This window comes from Panthera tigris, chromosome C2 (genome assembly GCF_018350195.1).
Source record: "Panthera tigris isolate Pti1 chromosome C2, P.tigris_Pti1_mat1.1, whole genome shotgun sequence".
Classification (NCBI taxonomy): domain Eukaryota; kingdom Metazoa; phylum Chordata; class Mammalia; order Carnivora; family Felidae; genus Panthera; species Panthera tigris.
In genome coordinates this window covers 131,958,820-131,985,775 of record NC_056668.1, presented here as the reverse complement: position 1 = coordinate 131,985,775, position 26,956 = coordinate 131,958,820, and the positions used below count along the sequence as shown (strand labels likewise).

Genomic DNA, 26,956 nt, shown 5'->3' with positions numbered 1-26,956 from the left:
GCTCCCCTGTAGCCCCCTCCTTCTGGCCTTGCCCACAGTCCCCGAGAGAGCAGCAGCCTCCTGGCGAACGCCTCTCCCCCCACTCGTGTGACTCCTTCTTCCTCCCCCAGCCCAGGGGCGCATTCTCACTCTCCCTCCACGTGTCCGTCCGGTTCGCCTCTCTCTCCTCGCAGGAAGGCAGCAGCCCCCAGGTGCCCACCTCTCACGCCCCTTCCGGCCCCTCACCCAGTTCCTTCAGCGTCCTCTAGCTTTGGGGAGCGTCCGCACTCCACCTCCACGTGCGAGCCCAGGGCCGTTACCCCGCTTCCAGATACTCCCCCCCCACCCCCGCGCCACCTCTAGCCAGGGCTCCGCCCACCGCGCCCGGGGCGCGCGCCCAGGAGTACCTGGCCACCCCTCCCCCGGCTTGGCGCCGCTCCCCTCCCACCTCCCCCGCCCCGCGCGCAGTAGCTCGCAGCCCACCCCTCGCAGCTTCCTTCTCTCCGCCCCCTCCCTCTCCAGGAGGTGGGGGGGGGGCAACGAACGGGCGCGGTGGCGTGGCCAATGGGCGCTCGGCTTACTCTGGCCTCTCCCCCGCGCAGCCGCCAATCGCGGCGGGCGGTGGTGGTAATATTGTGGAGTGGAGTTTGGATGCCGCCGCTGCCGCGGGCTGGAGCGGCGCGGCCGCGGGGGCTGCCAGGGTATTTCGGGAAGGGGGCGTGAGGAGGCGGCGGCTGCGGCGGTGGGCGGCTGTGGCTGCGGCAGCGTGTGGAGGCAGCTGAGAGAAAGAGAAAGAAAGGAAAGAAGAGGGCGGGGGAGTACTCAGGAGGAGGCGGGACCGACCGGGCTCCTTACCTCTCGGTAGCGGCGGCGGGCGGCCCGGGAGGCGGCACCGCCCCCTGCCCGCGGACTCCTCAGCGCAGCCAGCCGCGGACCCGCTGGCTCCGGGCAGCGACCGAAGCTACGGGGGCGGAAGCGGTGGGCCGGGGCGGCGGCGGAGGCGACCGCCATGGCGTTCCTCAAACTCCGTGACCAGGTAGGTGAGGGGCGGCGGGGCGGGATCGCGCCGACCGGAGAGGAAGGAAGGGAGGGAGGGCGGCGGGCCAGCTGTGTGGGCCGCCCGGGCGCCCGCTCGGCGGGGTGGGTGCGAGGGAGGCGGGGTGCCGCCCCGGGGACTAGCGCGCTGAGGCCGGGCCGGGGACCGCGGGCGACCCGCCTGTCAGCGAAGCACCGGCCGGGTGAAGCCCACGTGCGGCTGGGGGGCTCGCCGCCGTCTCCGGTCGCCGCCGCGTGAGGGGCGGGTCCCGCGCTGGCCGCCTAGGCGCCCGCGCCCGGCGCGCTGCCGGGTGTGCACCTCCTCTCTCCTGCCAGGTGAGGCTCGGGCCTAACAGGTGGCTTTCCGCTGCCGGGCGGGAGCGGTGCTGGCGGCCGTGACCTTAGGTCACGACCTTGCTCGCCTGTTTGCTTCGCCGGATAGTTTGAGGCACGCTCTCTCCGGGTTAAAGTCGGTTGATTCTGCTTCGGGACTAGCTATTCAACCTGCAAGTTCCTAGACTTGTTTTCTTTTGACATTTTGTGCACCATTTTGGTTACTTTTCTTGACTTACGAAGAGCTGGTCGAAGAATACCTGAAGTGCCGAAAAGAGTAGTGACTCTTTCGCCCTGAAGAAAAAAATTGTGTCTAGGAACGAAATGGCAACTATATCAGAATGATTTGTACACCTGAAAATATGGAAATAAGGGTAAGAAGGCTTTCAGGCGGTGCAGAGGCTTCCAAACATTTGTGTCTCTTTAAGGAGAGGGAAATTAACGTATGAAATTTACCGAGAGGCAGTAGACGTAATAGTGCTGAGAATTTATTTTTGCCATTTGTTTTTTTTTTTTTTTTTGAACAGAAGGTACTGGGCAGATTTGAAGGGAAAGTAACTTACATATATTGGGAAACTGTTCTTAAAGTGAGTACCCCTTTTTCAGAAACAATGAGGAAAAACTTGAGATGTCTTTTTTAATATCATCTCTTAGTAAATACTGTGCCTTAAATTCTGAATCTTGGTATCATGAATTCTCATTTCATAAATGAATTTTGTTTTCTTTTTTAGGCCGTTGGCTTAACGCGTGTATCATTGGGTATCAGGAAGGTTTTAGCTGGTGTTAGCAGCGTCAGGAATGATACTTTGAAAAACTCTCCTGTTCAGTGAAGTTTATACATTGTATTTCAAGTGATAGAATAGCATTGTCCATTATGATAGCTACTAGCCTACCTGTGGCAACATAAGTTTTAATTAGTTAAAATTAAATAAAATAAAAAGTTCATTACTCTTAGTCTTGGCAGCCACATTTCAAGTGCTTGGTAGCCACATGTGGTTATTGACTGTGGTATTGGACAGCATAGATACAGAACATTTATATCATCAGAAAGTTCTATGGGATAGCACTGTTGAAGAATAACAGGTAAAACATAACTAATTCCTGTATAATCAAGTCATGATATACTCTTAAAGGTGTAAAATTCAAGATCTAGATTCTCTAATCTTTACCAATCTAATGGCACTTTGTGCTTCCCTAGGTTATAGTTGAAGTAATGATTGATTTTTATTTTGTTTCTAGTCCTCCTTTTTGAAAACGTTACTTCTGCGATTTGGATCATAGGGTGCATTAGGAATTTGGTGCACTTTTAGGAGATTATCTCATTTTATTCACCATCGGGTTTAAACAGAAACAAGATTATGTTTTCAAATTGACATAAAGTCTACTTGCACCTTTGCATTTGTGTATTTAGGAATTGGAATTATGAAATAATTGTGATGCTTCTCCAGTTTTATATAGCATCTGTTAATACTCAGTGGTGGTGATGATATGTAAAATGTCACCTGTAAACTTAAGGCTACTTGGACAAGTTAATGAAGTGACATAGCTCAGACGGGAAGAACGTTGAGGTTTACCTCTAAACTACAAAGTAATTGACTCATCTGGTCTCTCTTTTGGAAGACTTTGAGAAATGAGTTTGATTTGCCTATTTCAAAGGGAATAGCTGCTTTTATAAGTCATCTTGTATGTTGATATTTTATTGGCTATTAGAAATGAGAGTAAAAACGAAATGGAATACAAATATAATTTTAACCTACATGAAAAACAGTTCAGGTAGATGAATTATTTTATTTGGGGAAAAGGAGCTGACAGTGTAGATAAGTACACATAATTTTAAAGCTGGAAGATACTTAACCTAGCATTTAACTCCGTCCTCATTTACATTTGGGATAGGAAATAGTTCAACCTACTTTTTTTCTATTATTGCCATATTTACCTTGTATTTTGTTCTAGCTCTGCAAATACAACTATTATAAATAGAACCTATTAATGGATAGGAGTTGTTCTTTGTGTGCATAAGCATCAGGTGGGTTCTAGATGGTTTAAATATAAAATCAGTGATTAAATAAAGCAGTTTGTTTTCATGTCCGGTAAATCTGGATAAGACAGCTTTCCCCCTTTCCATGGCAATACCTAATATGGGGGTAAGAACAGGATTGAGTTTTCAGTTGGACATCAAATCTGATTGTACCATTGCATTCATGAATTGCAATTATGAAGCAGTTGGGATGCTACTCTGGTTTTATATAGTATCTGTTAATACTCACTGTAGTGATAATATGTGAAATGTCACCTGTGAACTTTAGGATATTTGGACAAGAACTTGGACTAGTGCATTATTCTTCGTTAGTAGATGAAAATAATTTTTAATTGTAAATGAGGTGAAAATTGTTTTCTCTTTGAGGACTAGAAACATGAACTGTCCCCTCGATTTTTTTCACATTAAAGTGTTTATACAGCATGAATCTCTTACAATTGTAGGATTATATTCAACAGGTATCACTATCCAGATTTTTATCTTTGCAGTTAGCAAAAATGTAATCATATGATTATATTTAAATTAAAAAAATATATTTTTCAGCTTTATTGAAATATTGACATATAACACGTAAGTTAAAGGTGTACAGTGTGATGTTTTGATACATACATATAATGCAAAAGGGATACATAATAAGGTTAGTTAACACCTCCGTCCCCTCCCACAATTACTTTGTGTGTGTGTGTGTGTGTGTGTGTGTGTGTGTGTGTGTAGATAAGGTCTACTTTCTTCACAGCTTTGAAGTTTGTGTGTGTGTGTGTGTATGCATACATGCATGCACATATATATAATGCAGTATTGTTAATCGTAGTTGCTTGCTGTACGTTAGATCCCTAGAACTTCTTTATAGCTGGAAATTTGTACCTTTTGGCCAATTACATAATTACATTTTAATTTATCAGCAATTACATTTTAATTTATCAGAAATGATTCATAGTCTGCCCTCATAAGAGAGAGAAGACTGTCTTTGTTCAGACTGTGTAGGGTAACAAACTCACAATTGGGAAGCTAAATGGTAACTGGCCCTGGCTTTAGCACCTAGAAGATAGTAGGGAGTGATGGCGATCATGGCAGATAGGAGCAGGTATATTAGCTGCTGCTTATTAGCTCCAGGACATTGTTACTGTGCAGGTGTGCCTAGTATTTTTAAAATTCCAGTTTTCTTTAGGAAGTTAGAGATCCAGATACTTATGAAAAAAATCTCTCTATAAGTATTGGTAGGTAAGTTGGTAGTTACCATTGATTAAAAAGTTAAAGCTGTAGTTTTACAAATAGGCTGGTAGGGGACCAGTTTGTAATCATGAGTTTAGCTTAGCTTGAGAAAACAAACTACAAAATAAGATTCTTATTTTAAAAGAGCAGTTTTCTTTCAGATAAAGTAGTTAGAATGGTCATAAACTTAAAAAAAATAAGATGTAATGCATATACCATAAAAGTCATCCTTTAAAGTGTACATTTCAACCAAAGCAATTTCGAGGGGGGAAAAAAGGCTGGAGGTATCACAATCCCAGATTCAAGATGCACTGCACAGCTGTAATAACCAAAACAGTATGATACTGTCACAAAAGTAGATACATAGATCAATGGAACAGAATAGAGAGCCCAGAAATAAACACTTGCTTATTTGGTCAATTACCATATGACAAAGGTGGCAAGAATATACAATGGGTAAAAGACAAACAACAACAACAACAAACAAAACAAACAAAAAACCAGAAAAGGCAACCTACTGAATGGGAGAAGATATTTTCAAATGATATATCTAATAAGGGGTTAATATCTAAAATATATGGAGAATTTACACAATTCAGCATTGGGGAAAAATCATAATCTGATTAAAACATGGACAGAGGACCTAGGTAGACATTTTTCCAAAGAAATACAGATGGCCAACAGATACAAGCAAAGATACTCCACATCACTCATCATCAGGGAAATACAAATTTAAGAAAACAGTGAGATATCACCTAACACCTGTCAAAATGGCTAGAATCAAAAAGAAAAGAAACAAGTGTTGGTGAGGATGTGGAGAAAAAGGTGTGCTGGGAACGTAAATCGGTGTAACTACTGTGGGAAACTGTATAGAGGCTCCTCAAACACACACACACACACACACACACACACACACACACACACACACACACAGGAATATTAGTCAGCCATAATAAAAGAACAAGATCTTGCCATTTGCAGCAACATGGGTATACCTCGAGGGTATTATGGTAAGTAAAATAAGTAGGCAAAAGACAAATACCATATGAATTTCACTTACATGTGAAATCTGAAACAACCAAGCAAACAAAAATCTGAAACAGTCCCATAAGTAATAGGTGGTTGCCTGAGGGGAACGGAGTGGGGGATGGGCTAAAGGGGATGAAGGAAGTAGGAGCTACAAGCTTCCAGTTACAGAATGCATAAGCTACAGGGATTTTCATACAGCATAAGAAATACAGTCAGTAGTATATAATAGTATATCACAGTACCATCATTGTAATGGTAGCTGCACTTGTGATGATCATAGCATAATGAATAGAGTTGTTGAGTTGCTATGCTGTATATCTGAAACCAGTGTAACATTGTGTGTCAGCTGTACTTCAATTTTAAAAAAACATTCAATAAGTAACACCCCCAGAAAAGTGTGCAATTCAGTAGATTTTAGTATAGTTGCAAAATTGTGTAGCCATTAGCAGTTACTCCCCATTTTCCCTTACCTCTAGCCCCTGGGGAGTGCTGATTTACTACTTTCTGTCTTTATGAAGTTGCCTATTCTGGATATTCATACAAGTGAAATTATACAACATGTGACTTTTTATGTCTGACTTCTTTTAGTATAGTATCTTTAAGGTCATCCATTCATGTAGTATGAATCAGTTCATAAAATTTTTATCATATTAAAGAGTTTCTTTTAAAAATTTCTATACTTTTATGTTGTTTTATTGCTTCTTGTAGTGTGCACATGTATAATCTGGGATGTTTGTTTCTATTTTTTGAATTTGTTTTAAAACTGGAGTTAGACTTTGTTTGCAGTAGCACTAAAGGATAATAGTTTTTATATTTGGATTATTTTTGTGTAGGAGCCATCTTTGTGTTCTCTTTTGGGTTAATGGTCATTAGGTAAGGATTCTTGTTATGTTGAAGGGTTTTTTTTTTTTTTTGAGCAGGGTTAGCATATATCAATAAATAGATATTGAATGGGTGAGAATAATTTGACTGCTGTTTTGGATAGTTAGTATGCTCTCACTTGATCAAGTATCTACTTAGGGTAGAGCATTTTTTGACCTTTCAGTCGAAAAAAAAAGATCCTAAAAAAAAACTTATAATTAGGGGTACAGAATATGTGAAATGCATGAAAAACACTGAATGCTTATATATCCAAGTATTCTCTATTGAGTGTTCCCTTGCTTTGTGTTGGAGACTTTGGGGCACACAAAGGTACAGTAGCCACCATCTCTGCCCTTAAAAGTCTTATTGGCTAGAAAAGGAGAAATGATACATAAATGCACAGTATCTGAAACACTTCACCTGAAAGGGTTTATAGAGGTTGAAGAAAGCATATGGAGCATGTTATTTGGACATGTATCTAACAGTTAAAAAGTAAGTGTGTCTTGTGTTTACTGGGTTTTTGATGCCTTGTATAGTAATAGAACATGTAAAGTTGTAGAACATAAAAGATGTAGATAACATGTTTCAGAATTCAGAAAGGATCAGGTGATCTGGTTGTAGGTGGAAGGAAACTTTTATGGCAAGGGAAGTATTTGAGGTTCACAGGAAGGATTTGTTGAAAGCAAATACTTTGAAGGAAAGCAACAAGAGAGAGCTATGAAGACAGGCCAAAAAAAGAATACAGTATATCTATCTGTGCTGGGGTACTGAGGAGATAGATCTGATTGGTGTGGGTAGTTGGAAAGGATGGGAGATAGATCAGCTAAACTAACAGTGACTACATTGTGAAGTACTTTGAATACAAGATATTAAGAAGTTTGGACTTGATTGGTAGTTGAGGGAAGTTCTAATAGGTGGGCTTTCTTAATCTAAGGTCTGTGAAGGGCTTCTGGAGGAATATGCATATATGTACTTAAGAGGTGTCATAACTTTTATTAGAACCTGTGAGGAGTCCACAACACCCACAAGTTAAATAGCCACTATGTTATGGGTTTTAGAAGAGTGGATTACAGAAGACAAACAGGAACACCCAAGACCAGTTAGGTGGCTACTGCTATCATTCAGAACATACGTAAAACATTTTAGTGCAAGCCAAGCACATTAAGTAATAAGCAGAAGTTTGAATGGGAATGAGTATATCTTTAAAGGATCCTCATAGCTATATTAATGGCTCACATAAGTATACAATTAAGAGTGTCTTATATGACACCTGACAGTTTTTTGTTGCATAGTTCCACTAGGGTAAATTAAATATGAAAATGCAATTAATGTTGATTATGGTGGTAAAAAAGAGCAGATAATCCAAGTGGTTAAATTTGGGTTGTATTAGGTTTTCTTTCCAGTATTGTATCTTATTTCCTTTTTATTTTTCTAGTCTAATGTAAAATTAGTATTCAGTGAATACACTCAACCTGGGTTGAAGTGAGACGCTCATGGAGACAGTTTTGTGCCTGGGAAGAATATATTAGGGTAAAGTCTTTTTGTTCTGGAGATTGTATTCTGTGGACAGTTCACATCAAACACACACAGTGATACTGAATCATATAGTTATACAGTGCTTCTCATTTAAAGCAAATATTAATGAAATCTCCAGTTACTTTAACCAGTAATGTTTTAAAATGTAACGGTACATTAGTATACAATGGTTAAAGGTACTCAAATACTTCAAGTTTAATTTCTACTCCTGCTCCTTGGTCCCAGTTCTTAGTTAAGTGATTCATCCACCTTCCTTATATGATACTGGTTTTTTAAAAAATGATTCTTCTGGATGCACCTGGGTGGCTCAGTCAGTTGAGTATACAACTCTTGATTTTGGCTCAAGTCATGATCCCAGGGTTGGGTGATTGAGCCTTGTGTCAGGCTGAGCGTGGAGCTTGCTTGGGATTCTCTCTCTCTTTCCCTCAACCCCTCCCCCCACTTGTGTGCACGCTCACTCTCTCTTTAAAAACAAAAATTAACATTAAAATTGAAAAGAATGAAGAATTCTTCTCTGTGTATACTGATTGGCATGCAAGGCAAAGTCTGGGTAGAACTACTACTCCCACAACTTTAGTGAAAAGTTCACTTTGCCTAGTAAATTTAAGTTCAACTTCTTAATTGGTGATGGTTTATTTAAATTTATTATAAACTTAAAGGTATATCTTTTCTACTCTTAAGGATTTAAGAACACAGATAATATCAAAACATACAGCATGTGACAGTTAAAATATTTAAAAAGGAAAATCAGAAAGCAGTTGCTTATGAAATATCTACTTGTTCAGAAGCCTAGAATGAGAATTATTATAGTTTATTACTACATTTAACTTTATTTCTTGTTACCTAAGGTACCAGCCCCTCCCCCCCCCCCCCCCCCCCAAGCTTTGTATCTTATAATAGGAAGTATAAATTAGTCTGGAGAGGCAGCCTTTTCTCTTGCATCATTTTCTGGATTAAAAAGTTTGATAGCCTTTTCTTTTTTAAACAGCTTTACTGCAATATAATTCACACCAATTTAAGTTGTACAGTTCGGTGATTTTTAGTATATTCACAGAGCTGTATAAGCATCACCTCAATCAATTTTAGATCATTTCTAGTCATACTGAAAAGAAACCTCTTATCCCTAAACTATCATTCCCTCAACCCCCCATCCTTCGTAGCCATAGACAACTGCTAGTCTGTCTATTTTCTGTCTCTATATATTTACCTATTTTAGTTAGCATGTTTGTAAGGCTCATCTGTATTGTAGCATGTGTCAGTATTTTTATTGCTGAATAATATAATATTACATTGTATCATACCACGTTTTACCTATCCATTCAGTAGTTAATAGGCACTTGGATTATTCTCACTTTTTGGCTAGTATGAATGATACTGCGAGAACATTTGTGTACAAATGTTTTTATGTGGACAAAAGTTTTCATTTCTCTTGGTGCTTAGAATGGACTAGTTGGGTCATATGGGAACTCTATAGCCTTTTAAGGAACTGCCAGACCATTTTCCAAGAGTGGCTGCACCATTTTACATTCCCACCAGCAGTGCATGAGGGTTCCAGTTTCTCCATATCCTCAATAATGCTTATTATTGTTTATCTTCTTTCATTGTTTAGTCATGGTATCTCCTTGTGGTTTTGATTTGTATTTCCCTGATGGCTAATAATGTTGGGCATCTTTTCATCATAGCCTTTGCCCAGTTTTTTAAATTGGGCTATTTGTCTTTTTATTGTTGAGTTGGAGTTCTTTAAATATTTTAGATACAAGTCCCTTATCAGATATATGATTTGCAAAAAATTTCTCCCATTCTGTAGGCTGTCTTTCTGCTTGCTTGTTAGTATTCTTTGAAGCACAAAAGCTTTTAATTATGAAGTCCAACTTGTCTGATTCATAGGGTTTTGACTAGGGAGCCTACGTGGGTAGGGTATGCAAGAAGAGGAGTTGGCTTGAGGGTGAGATGAATTCAGTTTTATATACGTTTAGGTCCTAGTAGAACAGTTAATTGGGAAAGTTGTTATAGGAGGCAGTTAAATGTGAGGCTGGGCTCAGAGAAAAGTGTTTTCAGTAGTAATAGAGGTGAATGAGATCACTTAATGGGAAAAGTTCATGGCCTAGGAGAGTATAATGGGGAATATGGAATGCGTGGAGGAAAGGAAGCCTGAGAAGAAGCTACCAGAGTTAGGAAGAGAGCCTTGAGAGACTGATCACAGGCCAGAGGAGGGAGGAATTTTCCAAGTTGTACCTGTGTTGTTCTCTTAGGCACAAAGTCTCGATTTTTTCATCACTTTTCAGGTTTCTTTTTATCCAGCACATTGTTGTAAACTTTCCGTGGAAATATTTTTCCTATTTGCCCCAATTTGTTTACTTCCTAAGCCAGTAATTCCTAAGTTGGGCATACATCAAAATCAGTTGGCCAGCTTTAATACAGGATTTTAGTGTCCTACTAGACATACTGAATAAGAATCACCTGGGGTAATGTCCCAGAATCTATATTGTAAAACCTCTTAAGGTAAAAAGAGTGGTTTGCTCTTCACCAAGCTTGTTTCCTTTTCTCTTGGATCCCAGCTAACTTATATTTTCCAGCCCCTCTTGCATTTGGGATGGCCATATGATTGAGATATGGCCATAGGAAATTAAGCAGAAGTGTTGAGTGTTTCTTCAGACCTGGCAAATACAAACCTTTCTTGAACAATCCTCTCTTCTCTCTTCTCCTCTCTCCTGCTGGCTGGGTGTTGTCTGCCAAAGCAACTTTGGAATTGATGGGTCCAAGGATGCTGAACTTCTGTCAGCCTGGGTCATCTCCAGCCTCCTCATGCCCACAGCTGATCATTAACATGGATTTTTGGACTTCATGTAAGCATGAAATAAAAATAAGCTATTATGTCACACTTTGGGATTTATCTATTATAACATCCATTGTTACTTTAGTCAGTATACCTCCTTAGCTTATTAACCACAAATTCTGTTTTGGGATCCATTGCCCTTGGTTTATACTGTTTTGCATTTTAAAACTCGTTTATATGGTAAGTTAGTCTTCAGCTATTGACTTCCAGACCTTATACATTAATATTGTGTTTTCTTTGTAAAAATTTTCATGGAAATGATTATAATTAACATCCTGATTATTTTATTATCTAACAAACATTTGTATGCCTGCTATGTGCTGGCCCTTGATACTAGGGATACAGCTGTGTATAAAACATGGTCTCTGTCTTCTAGTATGGGATAAGATGGAATTAGATAAGGGCAATTATCTTACGTGTGCTTTGAGAGCATCAAGGGAGAAACGGCAGATTGAACCCAGTTGTGGAGTTGGGGGTCCTCAAAGTTATTTTAATGGGATTTTATTTACCCATGTTCCTTTTGTAATCTTGTTCTCTCTTCTTGTTGGTAGATAAGAGCCATACATAGCCTATATAAAATATCCTTTTAGAGGGACAAATAATACAAGTCAATTTTGGTAGGTTTGTGTTACATGTGGGTATTTTATTTGAGTGTATATTTTTTCTTTCCTTTTTTTTTTTCAATTTTCTTTAATGTTTGTCAATTTTTGAGAGAAAGAGAGACAGAGTGTGAGCAGGGGAGGGGCAGAGAGAGGGAGACACAGAATCTGAAGCAAGCTCCAGGTTCTAAGTGGTCAGCACAGAGCCCATGCAGGGCTTGAACTCCTGAATTGCGAGATATGACCTGAGCCAAAGTCAGATGCTTAACTGAGTGAGCCACCCACCCAGGTGCCCTTTTCTTTTCTTCTTTCTTTCTTTCTTTCTTTCTTTCTTTCTTTCTTTCTTTCTTTCTTTCTTTTTAAGTTTATTTAGTTTGAGAGAGAGACAGCGTGAATATGGTAGGGGCAGGGAAAGAAAAGAGGGAGAGAGAGAATCCCAAGAAGCCTCCACACTGCCAGTGCAGAGCCTGACTCGGGGCTTGAACCCATGAAACTGTGAGATCCTGACCTGAGCTGCGACCAAGAGCCAGATGCTTAACCTTAGACTGAGCCATCCAGGCACCCCATGTGTATATATATTTTCTTAATCTCTACCACCAGGAAAGAATAGAATACTTTATTTAGAGAACTGCAAATCTTAGTCTTGATGCAGATTATATTGTTAAACTTTTCCTGGAGTTAACTAAAGTTGTTTTTTTTGTTGTTGTTTTTTGCTTTGTCTTGTTCTTAAAGAAATACTATATGTTGTCTTTTTGAGGGAACTTTCTGATTAGAAATGGTGAAAGTCAGAAAGGACCTACTTACTATTAGTGTTGTATTCTTATTAGTGTAAATTAGGAAAAAGTCAGATAATTCAAACAGGACTTTGAAAGAGTGTGTGTGTGTGTGTGTGTGTGTGTGTGTGTAAATAGGTAAACAAGAGCCTTCTATATTGACTAGTTCTCTGAATGGTGAGAGACTTCCTCCAGTTTTTGAAAGCTTACATGCTAGGCAGTGTGTAGTTCCAAAGTGTTACACTGGGTCATGCCAAGGGTGAGAAGAGTGTCTCTGGGAGAACTAAAAACAGCTAGGCAAGCAACGACCACGTCCTGAAGAAAAGGAGTTGAACTTGAGGGTTGAAAACACCTGGTTTTTAAGGGATGTAAAAGCAAACTGCAGCATCAGGAGTGAGCAGTGGAGTTGAAATCAGATGAATAGATCAGAATAGCATATGTAGTATTTATCATGTAGATCCAATAAGTAGCCTAATCCAGGGTATAGGCAGGTAGTTAACAACTAGCATGTCTGTTAGAGCTTGAATGATTCATACAGAGAAGATGTCTGAAATCAAAGGACTTCAATAGATGAAGCCAAAGGGCTATAACCTTTCAGACCTTCTCATTTGATATTGTAGCAGGGACAGGGAGAAGGAACCTGGTAGGAGTATTTCCCAATTTAGAAACATCAAAAGGTGTAAGTGAATACAGTATAGATGTACTATAGAAATGTTCTGGAACATTGTATACATGTTAAATAATGGTTAATCCACTCATTTAATAGTGAGCAACTTTTCAAGGTGCCTGGGTGGCTCAGTCAGTTCAGCGTCTGACTCTTGATTTTGGCTCAGGTCATGATCTCATGGTTCTTGGGTTCGAACCCCACATCGGGCTCTGCGCTGAAAGTGTGGAGCCTGCCTGGGATTCTCTGTCTCTCCCTCTCTCTCTGCCTCTCCTCTGTTCACACACACACACTCTCTCTCAAAATAAATAAACATTAAAAAAATTTTTTAAGAGAGTAACTTTTCTATTTTAATGAAACTTAGGGTAAATTACTTTAAATATAGAGTCTGTTAATAAAACAAATTATCCTTCAGTTTATCTTTTACCATAAAGCTGAAATTGTATATATCACCTTAAGTGTAGACATACTGGCTGTTCGGCTATTATAGATGGTCAGTAACACATGGATTATTTTGGATGTCCTGGTGCATTATTGGCTTTAGAAACTCCTTTGTTTTGGCTGTTGAATTACTGCTTTTAAAATGTCACTAAACAACCTATTTGTATTTTGTTTTCCTTACCAGCAATTTCTACTTTTTAAGACTTCTATTAGACTATAAGATTCCATTATGAAGTCAAATGAACTTTTTTACCAGCTCACCTTGTAGTTTCTTCAGCATCTTGGAGCCACAGTTTTGAACATGGAATTTCTTTTCTCTGACTACAGCAGCTTCTTTCGTTGTTGGTTCTCTTACTTCCTCACCCTAGTGAACCTGAGCTTTGCTGTATTGGAACCTGCTTTACCTAGTCCACTGGGTTTGATTTGGCCACAAACTGGCCTAATGAGAAGCTTTGACCTCCTGGTTTGAGCAGTACTGGTTAGGGTAGTGTTTTCTGAAGCATGGGACAACTTTTACTTGAGATTTATTGTGGGTGACCTGTCTACTTTGATTACCAGATGTTGACTGATGCTTCCTTGGTTCCAATCCAGACTCATGAGTATTTCCTGGTATCCTGCTTCGTTCTCACTTTCCTCTTGCCTATTCGGAAATCTCCCAGCTCACTCCATTGCAGCCTTTCGTGGTAACTGTTCTGTAGGTTTCATTTTGTCCTCTTCAACACGCTTCCCTCCTCCCTTCAACTATCACCCCATTCCTAACCATCTTGCTGCTTTCATTTCTGTTTTTCCACCTCTACCTCCTTTCTTTTAATCCTTTTTGACCCTGCCTCTTGAACCTCAACTACAAACTTAGTCTCTTCCTCTTCGTCTGTCTTCTGCCTTTTACAACTTGTCCATTTTTCCCCCTCCCACACCCTTCTCAGGCTGGATCCTTTCCTCAGCAAGCCTTGTTTCTCAGTGGGAACTTTCCCTGCAGTTTCTTCCCTTAATGCTGTTATCATGTCAGTCTTATGTCCTGTCCTCTAGGTTTTATACTCCTGTCTTTAGCCCCAGTGTCACCTTTTACCTTGTAGCTCCATTCTTCCCTGCAGCTGTGTCAGGCAAGGGAAGCAAATGACTTTAAGAAAAATGTTAAGTAAATAATAGTGGATGTCACCATGCATGGATATGGCAAACACTGATGATAATCTTAATTGAATGTCTGAAATGGTAGAATACATGCTTTTAATTCTGGCTCATTAATTTATCACCTCTGTGACCTTGGGCCAGTTATTTCACTTGAATTTGAGCTTTCTCACCTAAAAAGGGAGATAATAGTGTCTGTCTCACAGAGTTAATGAATTAAGATGAGAGTGTATAAAAACTCTAATACATAGTTAGTATTTGCTAAATGGTAGCTACTATTGTACTGAAGATGACTTTGGCTTGAGTGATCTGGGCAGCTCTACCTTTGTCTTACTGTGTGATGACCTCGGGCAAAGAAGCTAAATCTGAGCCTGAGTTTGGTTGGTTGGTTGTTTTAACATCTTTTTTGAGATATAATTGACATACCACAAAATACACCCATTTAAAATATACAGAGCAGTGTTGTTGTTTTTTTCTTTCTTTTTTTTTAAGTAAATTCACAGGGTTGTGCAACCATCACTGTAGTCTTAATTTTTTAACATTTTTGTCGCCTCAGAAAGAAGCCCCATACCCAGCAGTCACCCCATTCCTCCTAAATCCCCACCTACTCCCTTCCCCCTGCCCTGCCCTGCCCTTAGTCTTAGGCAACCACTAATCTCCTTTCTGTTTATATGCATTTGCTTATTCTGGACACTTGATATAAGTAGAGTCATAAAATATGTTATCTGTTATGATTGGCTTCTTTCACTTATAAGGTTTTCAAGTTCATTCATACCGTAGCATGTATCAGAAGTTCATTTCTTTTTATTGCTGTATTGGGTTGTTTCTACTTTCTGAATGAAGTAAAATGGCATGGCGATATCTTCATTTAATTGTGAGAATTGTGGGTATGTTGATAAAGCATGTAGTATGTAGTAGCTCAATTAATGATCACTTAACCAAACAACTTAAATTCCTGTATTCCCTTGACTTTCTCAGTCAACTAATCAATTACTTCTACAGTATATATTCTCTTATTTTAGCTTTGGGACCACTAAAATTGGTGAGGAAAGTAAGGAACCCAAGTTGAATACACTCCAGTTTGCTGATATCCAACTTCAGTTGCACCTTCAAAGCTGCTTAATCCTTATCATTTCTTTTCTGTGTCCATTAATCTTCATTTCTAACTTCTCCATTTTAACACATAGTTGTGTCTCCTAATTTACTAAGAGAAGTCTCCTTACCCATGGAAGCTTTCTTATGGATCTCCCTCCTTATTGCACATGCTTTATTTCTGCACTTTGCTTTTTCCCCTCTATCTTCTTTTTCTTATTTTGGCTGAGAGAAATGAATATACGTTTTTCTTTCTCAGAGCATTTTTTTCTGCTGTAATCCTAGTCATATCCTCATCTGTGATTTAAATGTATTATTTCTTATTTTTTCATATTTTTTCACTTTCTCTCCCTGCTCTCACACATTGCTATATATTGGTGTCTGGATGGACACTACCTGTTAATCAAGATTCTAATACTCAGATTGTGCAAAACCAAGTAAGCAATACCCCTTGTAGAATTCGGCCTTAACAAGTGTTACTTATGTTTGAGTATGCCATATGTTATAATATAACTTTTAAAATATTGCTTACTTCATTGTAAAGCAGTAAGTCAAGGTCATTTGAGTTGAAATTTTTTGATTAGAATAGTGAAAACATTTTCCTTTTCATTGTCCTTTGTTAAGGTTAATTACATGTAATATTTTAGAAAGAGTATCCTTTTATTATTATTCCTGGAGACAAATCTGACCCACCCTTCAGGTAGTCTTCTCTCTGAACCACATTGATTGTAAAATGTGCTGATTTTGTATAATTGTCATTGGTTCCACATTCCAGTGTCCCTAAGCACCCTGTTGGAAAATCTTCCTTTTTACCCAATTCAGTTCTCTCCAGCTATAATTCAGTCATTTTTTGTTCTGTTGTCTATAGTAAGGATCCTGTGTGGCTGATCAACCTTTCAAGTTGGATTCAAGGACCTGGCAATTGGTTAGACCAGTGGTTCCTTTTTTAAAAACAATTTTTAAGGTATAATTTACATACTATAAAATTCATCTGTTTTAAGAGCACAGTTCAGTTCTTTTAGTAAATTTAAAGAGTTTGCACTCAGCACCACAATCCAGTTTTAGAACATTTCCATCACCCAAAAAGATAACCTGTTTTGGAAAACATCAGTTCTTCTCCTAGTGTTGCTCTCTTATTCTCATACCATTACCACACTTGTCACACTAATGACACCAGATGGGTGTCCTACAATTCAACTCAATTTTGACACTGTTGACCTGGAGAAAGCATCAGATTCCATAGGTTAAGGACTTAGTCCCACAAGACGCACCCCCCTTCCCCTACTGATGCCAGTTGCAAATCCAGGTTATCACCTGTGCTTCTGACTGACTATAAATTTTAAGTTCCCAAGTAATTTGTTAGAGTGGCTCACAGAACTCAAAGAAACATTTTACTAGCTAGATTACTGGTTTATTACAAAAGGATATAACTAAGAAACAGCCAGATGGAAGAGATGCATAGGGCAAGGTATGTGGGAAGGGGCATGGAGCCTCTGTGCTCTCTGGGTATGCCACTCTCCCCCAATCTTAATGTGTTCACCAACCTAGAAGCTCTCTGAACCCCATCCTTTTGGCTTTTAATGGAGGCTTTGTTACATGGGCACAATTGACTAAATCATTGATGATTGAATTTCCAGCCCCTCTCTCCTCCCTAGAAGTCAGGGGTAGGGGTAGGGATGCTGGTGGACTGAAAGTTACAACCCTCTGATCACCTTGGTTGGTTATCTTGAGGTGGTTTCCAAAAGTCACTTAACATAACAAAAGACTTATAGCTCACAGCACTGGAAATTCCAAAGATTTAGGAACTTTTTTTAGAAGAGTTTGTGAAGGACTAGTATAATTTTTAATTTAAATATTTGACATAATTCAGTCATGAAGTTGTGTAGGCAAGAACTTTTCTTTGTGGTAAGCTTTTAAATTACTAATTCAGTCTTGTAGGTCTATTCAGATTTTTTATTTTTAAGTTTAGGTAATTTGTGTTTTTTTAGGGAATTTGCTCATTTTATCTAATTTGGCATAGAGTTGTTCATAGTATTCCTTTATAAACTTTTTAATTTACCTGAGGTTGATAGTTTTGTACCCCTTTTCATGTCTGACTTTAGTTATTTGTCTCCATTCTTTAACTGGTCAGCCTAGCTAAAGGTTTGTTAATTTTGTTTGTCTTTTCAAAGAACCAATTTTGGGTTTTGATTTTTATCTTTTCTATGGTATTGATTTTCCTTCTAATATTTACAGTTTCTTTCCTTCTGCTTGTTTTGGGTTTGGTTTGCTTTTTTTCTAATTTCTTAAGATGGAAGCTTACTTGAGGTCTTTCTAATATTGCTGTGTGCAGCTGTAAACTTCCTAGGAGTTTTGATATATTTTTTTTTTATTAAAAATTTTTTAATGTTTATTTTTGAGAGAGAGAGAGACAGAGCACAAGTGGAAGTAGCGTAGAGGGGGGAGACAGAGAGTCTGAAGCAGGCTTCAGGCTCTGAGCTGTTAACACAGACCTGACTGGGCTTGAACTCACAAGCTGAGCTGTACGATCATGACCTCAGCTGAAGTCAGATGCTTACCTGACTGAGCCACCCAGGCGCCCCTGTTTTGTTTTTGTTTTCATTTAGCTTAGAATCTTGAGATTTTTGTCTTTGACCTGTAGGTTATTTAGAAGTGTCTCATTTAGGGGCGCCTGGGTGGCTCAGTCGGTTGAGCGTCCAACTTTGGCTCAGGTCATGATCTCACGGTACATGAGTTTGAGCCTCGCGTCGGGCTCTGTGCTGACAGCTCAGAGCCTGGAGCCTGTTTCGGATTCTGTGTCTTCCTCTCTCTCTGACCCTCCCCCGTTCATGCTGTGTCTCTCTCTCTCTCAAAAATAAATAAACGTTAAAAAAAAAAATTAAAAAAAGTGTTTCATTTAATATCCAGACATTTATGGATTTCCCAAGTTTCTTTCTCTTTTTTTTTCTAATTCCATTGTGATTGAGGAATATTTTTTGTATTCTTCATATCATTTTTTCCCACATTTTTATAACAATTTATTTAACTAAGAAATCCAACATCATTATTTGAATTATAATCCATACCAGAATAATGAGTAAGATAAGTTACATACTTTTTAAAAAAATTTTTATTATTGAAGTATAGTTGACATATAGTATTCTATTAATTTCAGGTATACAACATTGTGATTTAAAAATTCTATGCGGGGCCGCCTGGGTGGCTCAGTTGGTTAAGCGTCCAACTTCGGCTCAGGTCATGATCTTGCGGTCCGTGAGTTTGAGCCCCACGTCGGGCTCTGTGCTGAAAGCTCAGAGTCCAGAGCCTGTTTCAGATTCTGTGTCTCCCTCTCTCTCTGACCCTTCCCCATTCATGCTGTCTTTCTCTGTCTCAAAAATAAACATTAAAAAAATTAAAAAAATAAATAAATAAAAATTCTATACGTAACTCAGTGCTCACCGTGTTAAGTGTGGTCACCATCTTTCACTATACAACATTATTATAGTGTTATTGACTATTTTCCCTATGCTGCATTTTTTTATTTCTGTGACTTACTTCTTTTATAACTGGAAGTCTGTACTTCTCAGTCCTCTTTACCTATTGTGCCCATCCCCCATTCCCTTTGGCATCCATCACTTTGTTCTCTGTATTCATGAGTCTGTTTCTTGTTTCTGTTTCTTTGTTTGAGATTCCACATACAATGAAATCATATAGTATTTGTCTTTGACTTATTTCACCTTGTATAACACACTCTAGATCCATCCATGTTGTCACAAATGACAAGATCTTACTCTTTTTATGGCTGAGTAATATTCCATTTTGTATATATGCCACATCTTCTTTATCCTAGGTTACTTCCGTATCTTGGTTACTGTAAATAATGCAGCAATAAAAACAGGGGTGTGTATGTCTTTTCAGGTTAGTGTTTTCATTTTGAGGGGGGTAAATACCCAGTAATGGAATTACTGGATCCTGTGGTATTTCTGTTTAAATTTTTTGAGGAACTTCCATTCTCTTTTCCACAGTGGGTGCACCAATTTACATTTCTATCAGTAGTGTGCAAGAGTTCCCTTTTCCCCACATCCTTGCCCAAACTGGTTATTTCTTATCATCTTTTTTTTTTTTAATGTTTGTTTATTTGTGAGTGTGGGTGTGGGTGAGAGAGACAGCCTGTACGCATGGGCTTGCAAGAGCAAGTGGGGGGGGGGCGGGTAGAGTGAGAGGGGGACAGAAGATCCTAAGAGCCTCCACACTGACCCCAGAGAGCCTGATGCAGGGCTCAAACCTGTGAACCGTGAGATCATGACCTGAGTTGAAGTCAGAAGCTTAACTGACTGAGCCACCCAGGTGCCCCTCTTGTCTTTTTGATACTGGCCTTTTCTGACTGGTATGAGATACTTCATTGTGGTTTTGATTTTCATTTCAATTTTTTAAATTTGAGATTTGTTTTATGGACCTAGCATATGATGTATCAAAAAGAATGTTCTGTGCATGCTTGAGAAGAATGTGAATTCTGCTGTTGCTGGGTAGAGCCTTCCACATATGTTGGTAAGGTCAAGTTGGTTAATAGTGTTGTTTAAATTCAGTATTCTTCCTGATTTCCTGTTTACTTGTTCTATTGTTTAATTGCCTATGTCTTCCTTCATCTCTTTCATTTTTTGCTTACCTTATTTTGGGTTATTTTGTTAGGTGAATATGTTTACATTTACTATATCTTCCTGTTAAATTGATGCTTTTAATATTATAAAATAACCCTCTTTGGAAAAAAAAAAAAGCCCTCTTTGTCTCAAGCAACTTTTTTTTTTTTTTTTTTTTTTTTTTTTTTTTTTTTTTACTGAAGTCTATTTTGTCAGATATTTTTTGAGCTACTCCAGTTCTGATGTTATTGTTTGCATGTTATATCTTTTTCCATCCTTTTAATATATTTGTGCCTTTGAATCTAAAATGTATCTTGTAGATGGCATATATTTGGGTATTGCTTTTTTATCCATGTAACAGATATGTCTTTTTAATGGACTCTTTAATCCTTTCCTGTTTCATATTATTTTTGAAATAGTTGCGTTTGCATCTCCCATTTTGATTTTCGGTTTTTGTATACCTCATGTATTTTTTTTGTTTCTCTTTTATCACCTTTGTGTTTTCTTTTTAGCATTTAAATTTTATAACTTTTTAAAATTATACTTTCCTTTTTTTTCCCAATCCTTTTTTTAAAAATACTCATAATTTACATCCAAGTTAGCATATACTGCAATAATGATTTTATACCTTTCTTAGTGTTTGTTTTAGGGATTACAGCATACCTTAGAATTTATCACAGTCTACTTCAGATTAATACTAATTATGCTCAGTATATAATAAGTTCACTTATGTAATAAAGTGGACAATACAGTGTTTTAATTATTGCTTTAAACAATATATGTCTTTTATGTTTTTATTATTTTTTTAACAATGTATGTCTTTCAAGGTTTTTTTAATGTTTATTTTTGAGAGACAGAATGTGTGGGGGAGGAGCAGAGAGAGAAGGAGACACGATTGGAGGCAAGCTCCAGGCTCTGAGCTGTCACCATAGAACCTGATGTGGGGCTTGGGCTCAGGAGCTGTGAGATCATAACCTGAGCCAAAATTGGACACTTAACTGAGCCACCCAGGTGCCCCAACAATGTATGTCTTTTAAAGAAGAGAAGAAAAGAGTAAAATATTTATAGTCTTTTGTAAATGTATTTTACACATTGTGTTTACCATTTCTGATCTCTGTTTCTTCTTGTGGATTTGAGTTACCTTCTGGCGTCATTTCCTTCCTCCAGTGTAGCTTCATTCCCTTTTTCCTTTTTGTGTTATTATTGTCAGAGATGCTACATCTTTATATGTTATAAGCCTAATAATACAATTTTATAATTGTTTTATACGGTTACTTTTTAAATCAATATAGTAAAACATTTATTTTTAATGTATTTATAGCCATTTTTCCTTTACTTGTAATCATCTGTGCCAATGTTTATTTTTCATATGGATTCTGAATTACTATCTGTTATCACTTCCTTTCATCCTGAATAACTTCCTTTAGTATTTGGCTTACATCTATATCTTTCAAAGAATACATGTAAGTATTAGTGAGCCCCTCTCCCATCTTTTCAGTTGGAGACTCATATGCCTTATCTTACACACTGGTATTAGTTGAGTGAGGATTGTGAAAGGTTGGCAGGAGATGAGGCTGGAGTGGGGAAGTATGTAGGGGTCAATTCCTGGAGTATCTTATGTTCTAAGCTATGGAACTTGAACCTTATAGCTGTGGGGAGCAACTATTGGAAGATTTTATGTAGAATTCTTATGTCATACTTGAGCCTTGAGGAAAGGACTTTGCAAAGACTGGATTCTGAATGCTTGTTTAGAGATGGCAGTGACAAACCGTGGGCTGTAAGAGGAAAGTAAATCTGCCTTTTTCTCTGGAATTCCTTCTTTGTTCTTTTGAGCAATTAAATGCTGTTTATATCCAAGTAGCTACTTCCTTGCAGTCATAAAATATTTATGGATTTGTGACAGAGTAATATAGTTTGTAGAGTAGGAACCATGGGAGCAGTCTGTGAAGTTTGTGAAACAAAGTTTCAGAACCACTGTTACAGGATGAACAGATTGCTTACCTTTTGTGTATATGGAATGGAGTGTATATTGAAACATAGAAACATCTTGTGGGATCTGACCTTTTTTTTTTTTCTTCTCTCTCTTTTTATTCTTAAAGCTGGGTATACCTAAGCTGTATCTTTTAGTAGTTTTTCTATGACAGGGAAGTGTTTGATCTTTTTCTTATTTGGTGCGCGCGTGCACACACACACACACACACACACTATATAGTTTTCTTTTATATAGTACTTGTTAGGAAAAATTAAAGAGCAGAAAGTTTATTCATTCTAGGTTTTTGCTACCAGTTCTTTCCAGAAATATAAAATGAAAGGAAAAATAAGTCCCCTTCTCCAGTCTTCTCAGATTCTATTCTAAACTATCCTTGTGATTGTCAACTTGTCAATTTGTTTTCACCTTTGAATAACTTGTGCAGGAGACGACCTTCTTTCTGGACTACTCTCACTTATTGCCTGCAGTAGGTTTTAGGAATGCAGGAGCTCTTTTTCTCCTTACTCATAAAGTCAATAAACTATATTTTTCAAGAGTCGAATATACTGTTTTCATTTAACTGATGGAAGTTAGAATTGAAACTACAAGGAAACTTATCTGTTTAGTCCTGAGCTTATAATTTCCCAAAGAATAAGGGCCACAGTTTTGGCCAGCACCAATTACATAGCAAGGAGTTTAGGCATATAATTATGTCACAGGCTTTCTTAAATACTAGCATGCAAAAATAACATTTTTACCTATCACATTCAATACTTCGATAATATCTTGACTAATATTGGTGGGAATGCAGGAAATTGGTCCCATTATACTGTTTTATTTCTCTGTAGCATTTTCTGAAATAATTCTGTTTATTTGTTTACATGTTTATGGTCTGTCTCTCTCTATATTGGAATGCAAGCTTGTAGAGAGTAAGAACCATATCTGTCTGTTATTTATTGTCATATCCCCATTACCTAATAGTAATGCTTTGCATATATGGTGGACACTCAAATAATTGCTGGATTAATAATGGATTCTGATTAGGTGTATCTGGGATGGGATGCTGGTACCTATATTTTTAAAGAGAAGCATCTCCACTTATTTTGAAGTGCATTCCTAAGGTTGAGAAACACTGCCTATATCTTCGTTCTCTTATGTGCAGTAATGTGTATGAAGTACAGAAGATTTATATGTACCTTTACTAAAAGATCACTGTTAGAGGCATCCTTCACTCTTGAAATTGGAAACCTGTGACTGAGTTCCCTAGAAGGAAGAGTTTAGTTTAGAACTGTTTTCCAAGTATTGTTTGCAGGTAAGACTCAGAATGGACAATTGCTTTCCATCATCAAACAATTAAGTTTAGAGGAGGATGAGAAGATAGAGCTAAAATGAAATTTATTCCTTTTTTTAAAAGCACGAAAAGAAGGGGCACTTGGGTGGCTCAGTCAGTTAAGCATCTGACTTTTGGTTTTGGTGCAGGTCATGATCTCATGGTTTGTGAGATCAAGCCCTGCCTCAGGCTCTGCCATGTCAGCACAGAGCCTGCTTGGGATTCTCTCTCTCCCTCTCTCTCTGCCCTTCCCCTGCTTGTGTATGCATGTGCGAGCATGCTCTCTTTCAAAATAAATAAACATTAAAAAACGGCAAGGACAGTCTTCCTAGATGATTTTCCTTTAAAAAAGTGATTCTCAGTAGGAGGGGTAGGTGTATTATACAATGACTAGAGACATTTTTGATATAACTGGGCAGGGGGAAAGGATAATACTGGCATATATTGGATAGAAGTCCGGGTACTGCTAAATGTCCAACAATGAACAGGACATCCAGTCCTAACAATGAATCGTTTGTTCTGAAATGTCAACGTTGCAGAGGTTGAGAAGCTGTTCTTTAAACAGGCTGCTTGGAGAAAACATTGGTAGTTACCTTGGAGTTTGGCAGTTAGGGAGCCTGTGGAGCTTGCATGTGCGTACGTCCACACATACACACCAGGTTTTGGCCCTGGGCAAAACTGAGTATCTTGTGTAGAAAAATCTCTAGGTGTGGAATTGGCTTTTATATACCCAGGAGTTTGATTGTAACTAACCTTGTGCTAGTTTGGGAGATCCCTAAGACCACTATCAGCTTCAATAATTTGCTAGGAGGACTCCAAGAACTCAGCAAAGCTTTTATATTCATGGTTATGATTTATTACAGTGAAAGGATATAGATTAAAACCAGGAATGGGTAAAGGCCCACAGACCAGAGTCTAGGTGAGTTCCAGATACGATCTTCTAGTTGTTCTCTCCCAGTGGAGTCATGTGGACAGTGCTTATTTCCCCCAGCAACAATGTATGACAACCTACATGGAGTATTAGCAATTAGGAGTGTTGCCACCCTGTCTGAGCCTTAGGGTCCAGGCTTTTACTGGGGGTCAGTCACATAGTCTTCAGTCCCTTAAGAGGTCAGGCTGATGCTGCATGGCCTAAATCCTTCACCATAAATCACATTATTAGACTATTTGTTGTGGCCCATGTTCTCCAGGTAAACAGAGACACTTTTGCCAAACAGGACATTCCAAGGGCTTAGAGGTTACCTTCTAGAAGCTGGGGAAAGGCCAAATCTTTTTTTGCAAGGTGAAGCCTTTACTGCACACTTTGGGCCTGCTGTTTTTTTCTTTCTTTGGAAACAGCTATCCGAGTGATTCTTAGGGGGCTAGTTTAGGATGTTTTGTTATTGATCAGTAGTTTATACCTAGATCTTATATCTTAGAGACCTGTTGGTACATATAAATCTGTGGTTCTCAAAGTGTGCTTCGTGGACCTCTGGGAGTCCCTGAGATCAAAACTGTTCTCATAGTAACAGTAAAATATTATGTGCCCCTTTTACTTTGTTAACATTTGAACTAATGGTACAAAAGTCATGGTGAGTAAAACTGCTGATAACTGTTTTAGGAATCTCACCAGTGGCACCAATCTTTCTAGTTGTGTGTATCCTTTACTGCCATGCACTCAGAGTTTACCAAAACAAAACAAAAACCGCCCATTTCCCTTAAGAATGTTTTTAAGTATAATTTAATTTTATTATGCTTGAATCTTGAACATCTGTATGGTAAAATGGGTATGCACTGCACAGGAAAAGCACTTTGGGGATGGACTTGCCAGCTGAACTAGGCATTTTCTATGAAATAAATCCCTTTTTACTTGAAAGAGGAACTGACAGACTGGTTATTCAGAGTTGGATATTTGGCAAATATTTTCTTGAAAAGGAACAAAGGAGACGTCATTTCGAGGAAAGGAGTTGTCAATATTTGTTACTATTAATAAAATTTGAGTTTTCCAGAAAGAAATCAGAAAACTCATTTTCTGTAGAGAGAATCTGTATTGTTCACCTTGAGTTTAGCAACTTCACAGTACTTAAAAGACTTCTGATAATGTTAGTAATGATTTTAATAAGGGTAACTTTTTGATATTGTAGATAATGAAATGTGTCAAGGGTTGGAAGACCTGAATAACTCCATGAAATAGTATTTTCTTAAGGACTGATTTGTGATGTTATAAAAACACTCATGGGTCAAAGATACATTCAAAGTGTATGGATTTCATGTGAAAAGTATGAAAAGTTTGTGGATAATAGTTTTATATTTCACATTGCAACTAGCCTTTAATAGATCCTACTTGACAAGTTTTGATGTAAAATCAAAGGAAGATACCCATAATTATCTGAAAAGGCTTTTAAAATATGCTACCATTTTCTGTCTAGTTATGAGTACAGATTTTCTTCATATTACTTGAATCAGGATAATTTATCATGGATTGAACACAGAGCATATATGAGACTACAGCTATTTTCTATGAAGCTAGACATTAAAGTGATTTGTAAAAATGTAAAACAGTGCCACTCTTCCTACTGATTTTTAAAACTTACTTTCATACAGTTATTTATATTGATTTGTAATGTATTAAGTGAATTCAAATAAATATTTAAACAATTTCTCAGTTTTAATTTTGAGTATAGGAGACATCAACATAAATAGCTTTCACAGACAAAACTCTTTAGGTTCTTCAGTAATTTAAAAGTGTGAAGGAGTGTTGAGGCCAAAATTTTTTGAACACATGACTTCCTGAGATTCATCCCATAGATATTGTTGAACCTAAGTTTGTGTCTCTTGTGGGGTTAGGCTACCACAGGCTAGCAGGTTTAAATTCCTTGGGCTTTGGCAGAAAGTTCTGGCTTTTTACTTTTACCTGAGTATATTTTTAATGTGCAAAATACATAGAATTTATCATGGTTACATTCTGATTTCATATGGCTAGAAAAGTATTATTTCTAGATCAGATGAGTGGAGAATTCTATCTGGAAGAATGACAAAAAGAATTGCAGGAAATGGTAAATAAATTATTTTCTAGAAGTTTCTAGGCAAATGATTATAGAAAAAGCATTGTATGAGAGTCTCAGAGAAACAGGATAAGATTGAGCAAGCACTTTACATATAAGAGATTGCATGCTCATGAAAAGGGGTTATGATAGAATCATTTTAATTATCGACATGCACTATAGCTTTATCTAACCATAAAGAAATAACAGGTTTTCTGTTTCTGTAAACACTGAAAATAAGCTCTGTGGGTTGAGTGAATTGTTGGTGGGTTACTATGGAATTTATTTCAGGCAACATTTGGGAGAACCTTACTGAAAGTAATTTAGAAGAAAAGAGACTTTCCATGGATTTTTTTTTTTTTTTAATCTGTACATTAATCAGGAATACTTTGATTTAAAGTCCTGGTCTGGTTAAACCTTTGTAGAGGGTTAGTTTGGCTTGTTTAGGTAAGACTTTGAGAAATA

At 38.2% G+C, this 26,956-nt stretch overlaps 1 protein-coding gene across 4 annotated transcripts in view; it reads left to right on the top strand.

Moving 5' to 3' along the window:
• Window positions 1–604: 604 nt before the first annotated feature.
• The window catches only part of ANKRD28 (ankyrin repeat domain 28), a 196,541-nt gene continuing 170,189 nt past the window's right edge, over window positions 605–26,956 (top strand). For 3 of the 4 annotated variants that reach the window (XM_042956703.1, XM_042956697.1, XM_042956698.1), the window contains exon 1: window positions 605–1,015. Coding sequence is in view for 2 of the 4 variants with exons in the window: in XM_042956697.1 (XP_042812631.1) it covers window positions 989–1,015 (27 nt within the window). In the remaining 2 variants the exon portion in view is untranslated. Of the gene's footprint in view, window positions 1,016–10,761; window positions 10,870–26,956 lie in introns of those variants that run through there. The other variant, XM_007087359.2, reaches the window with a different exon arrangement.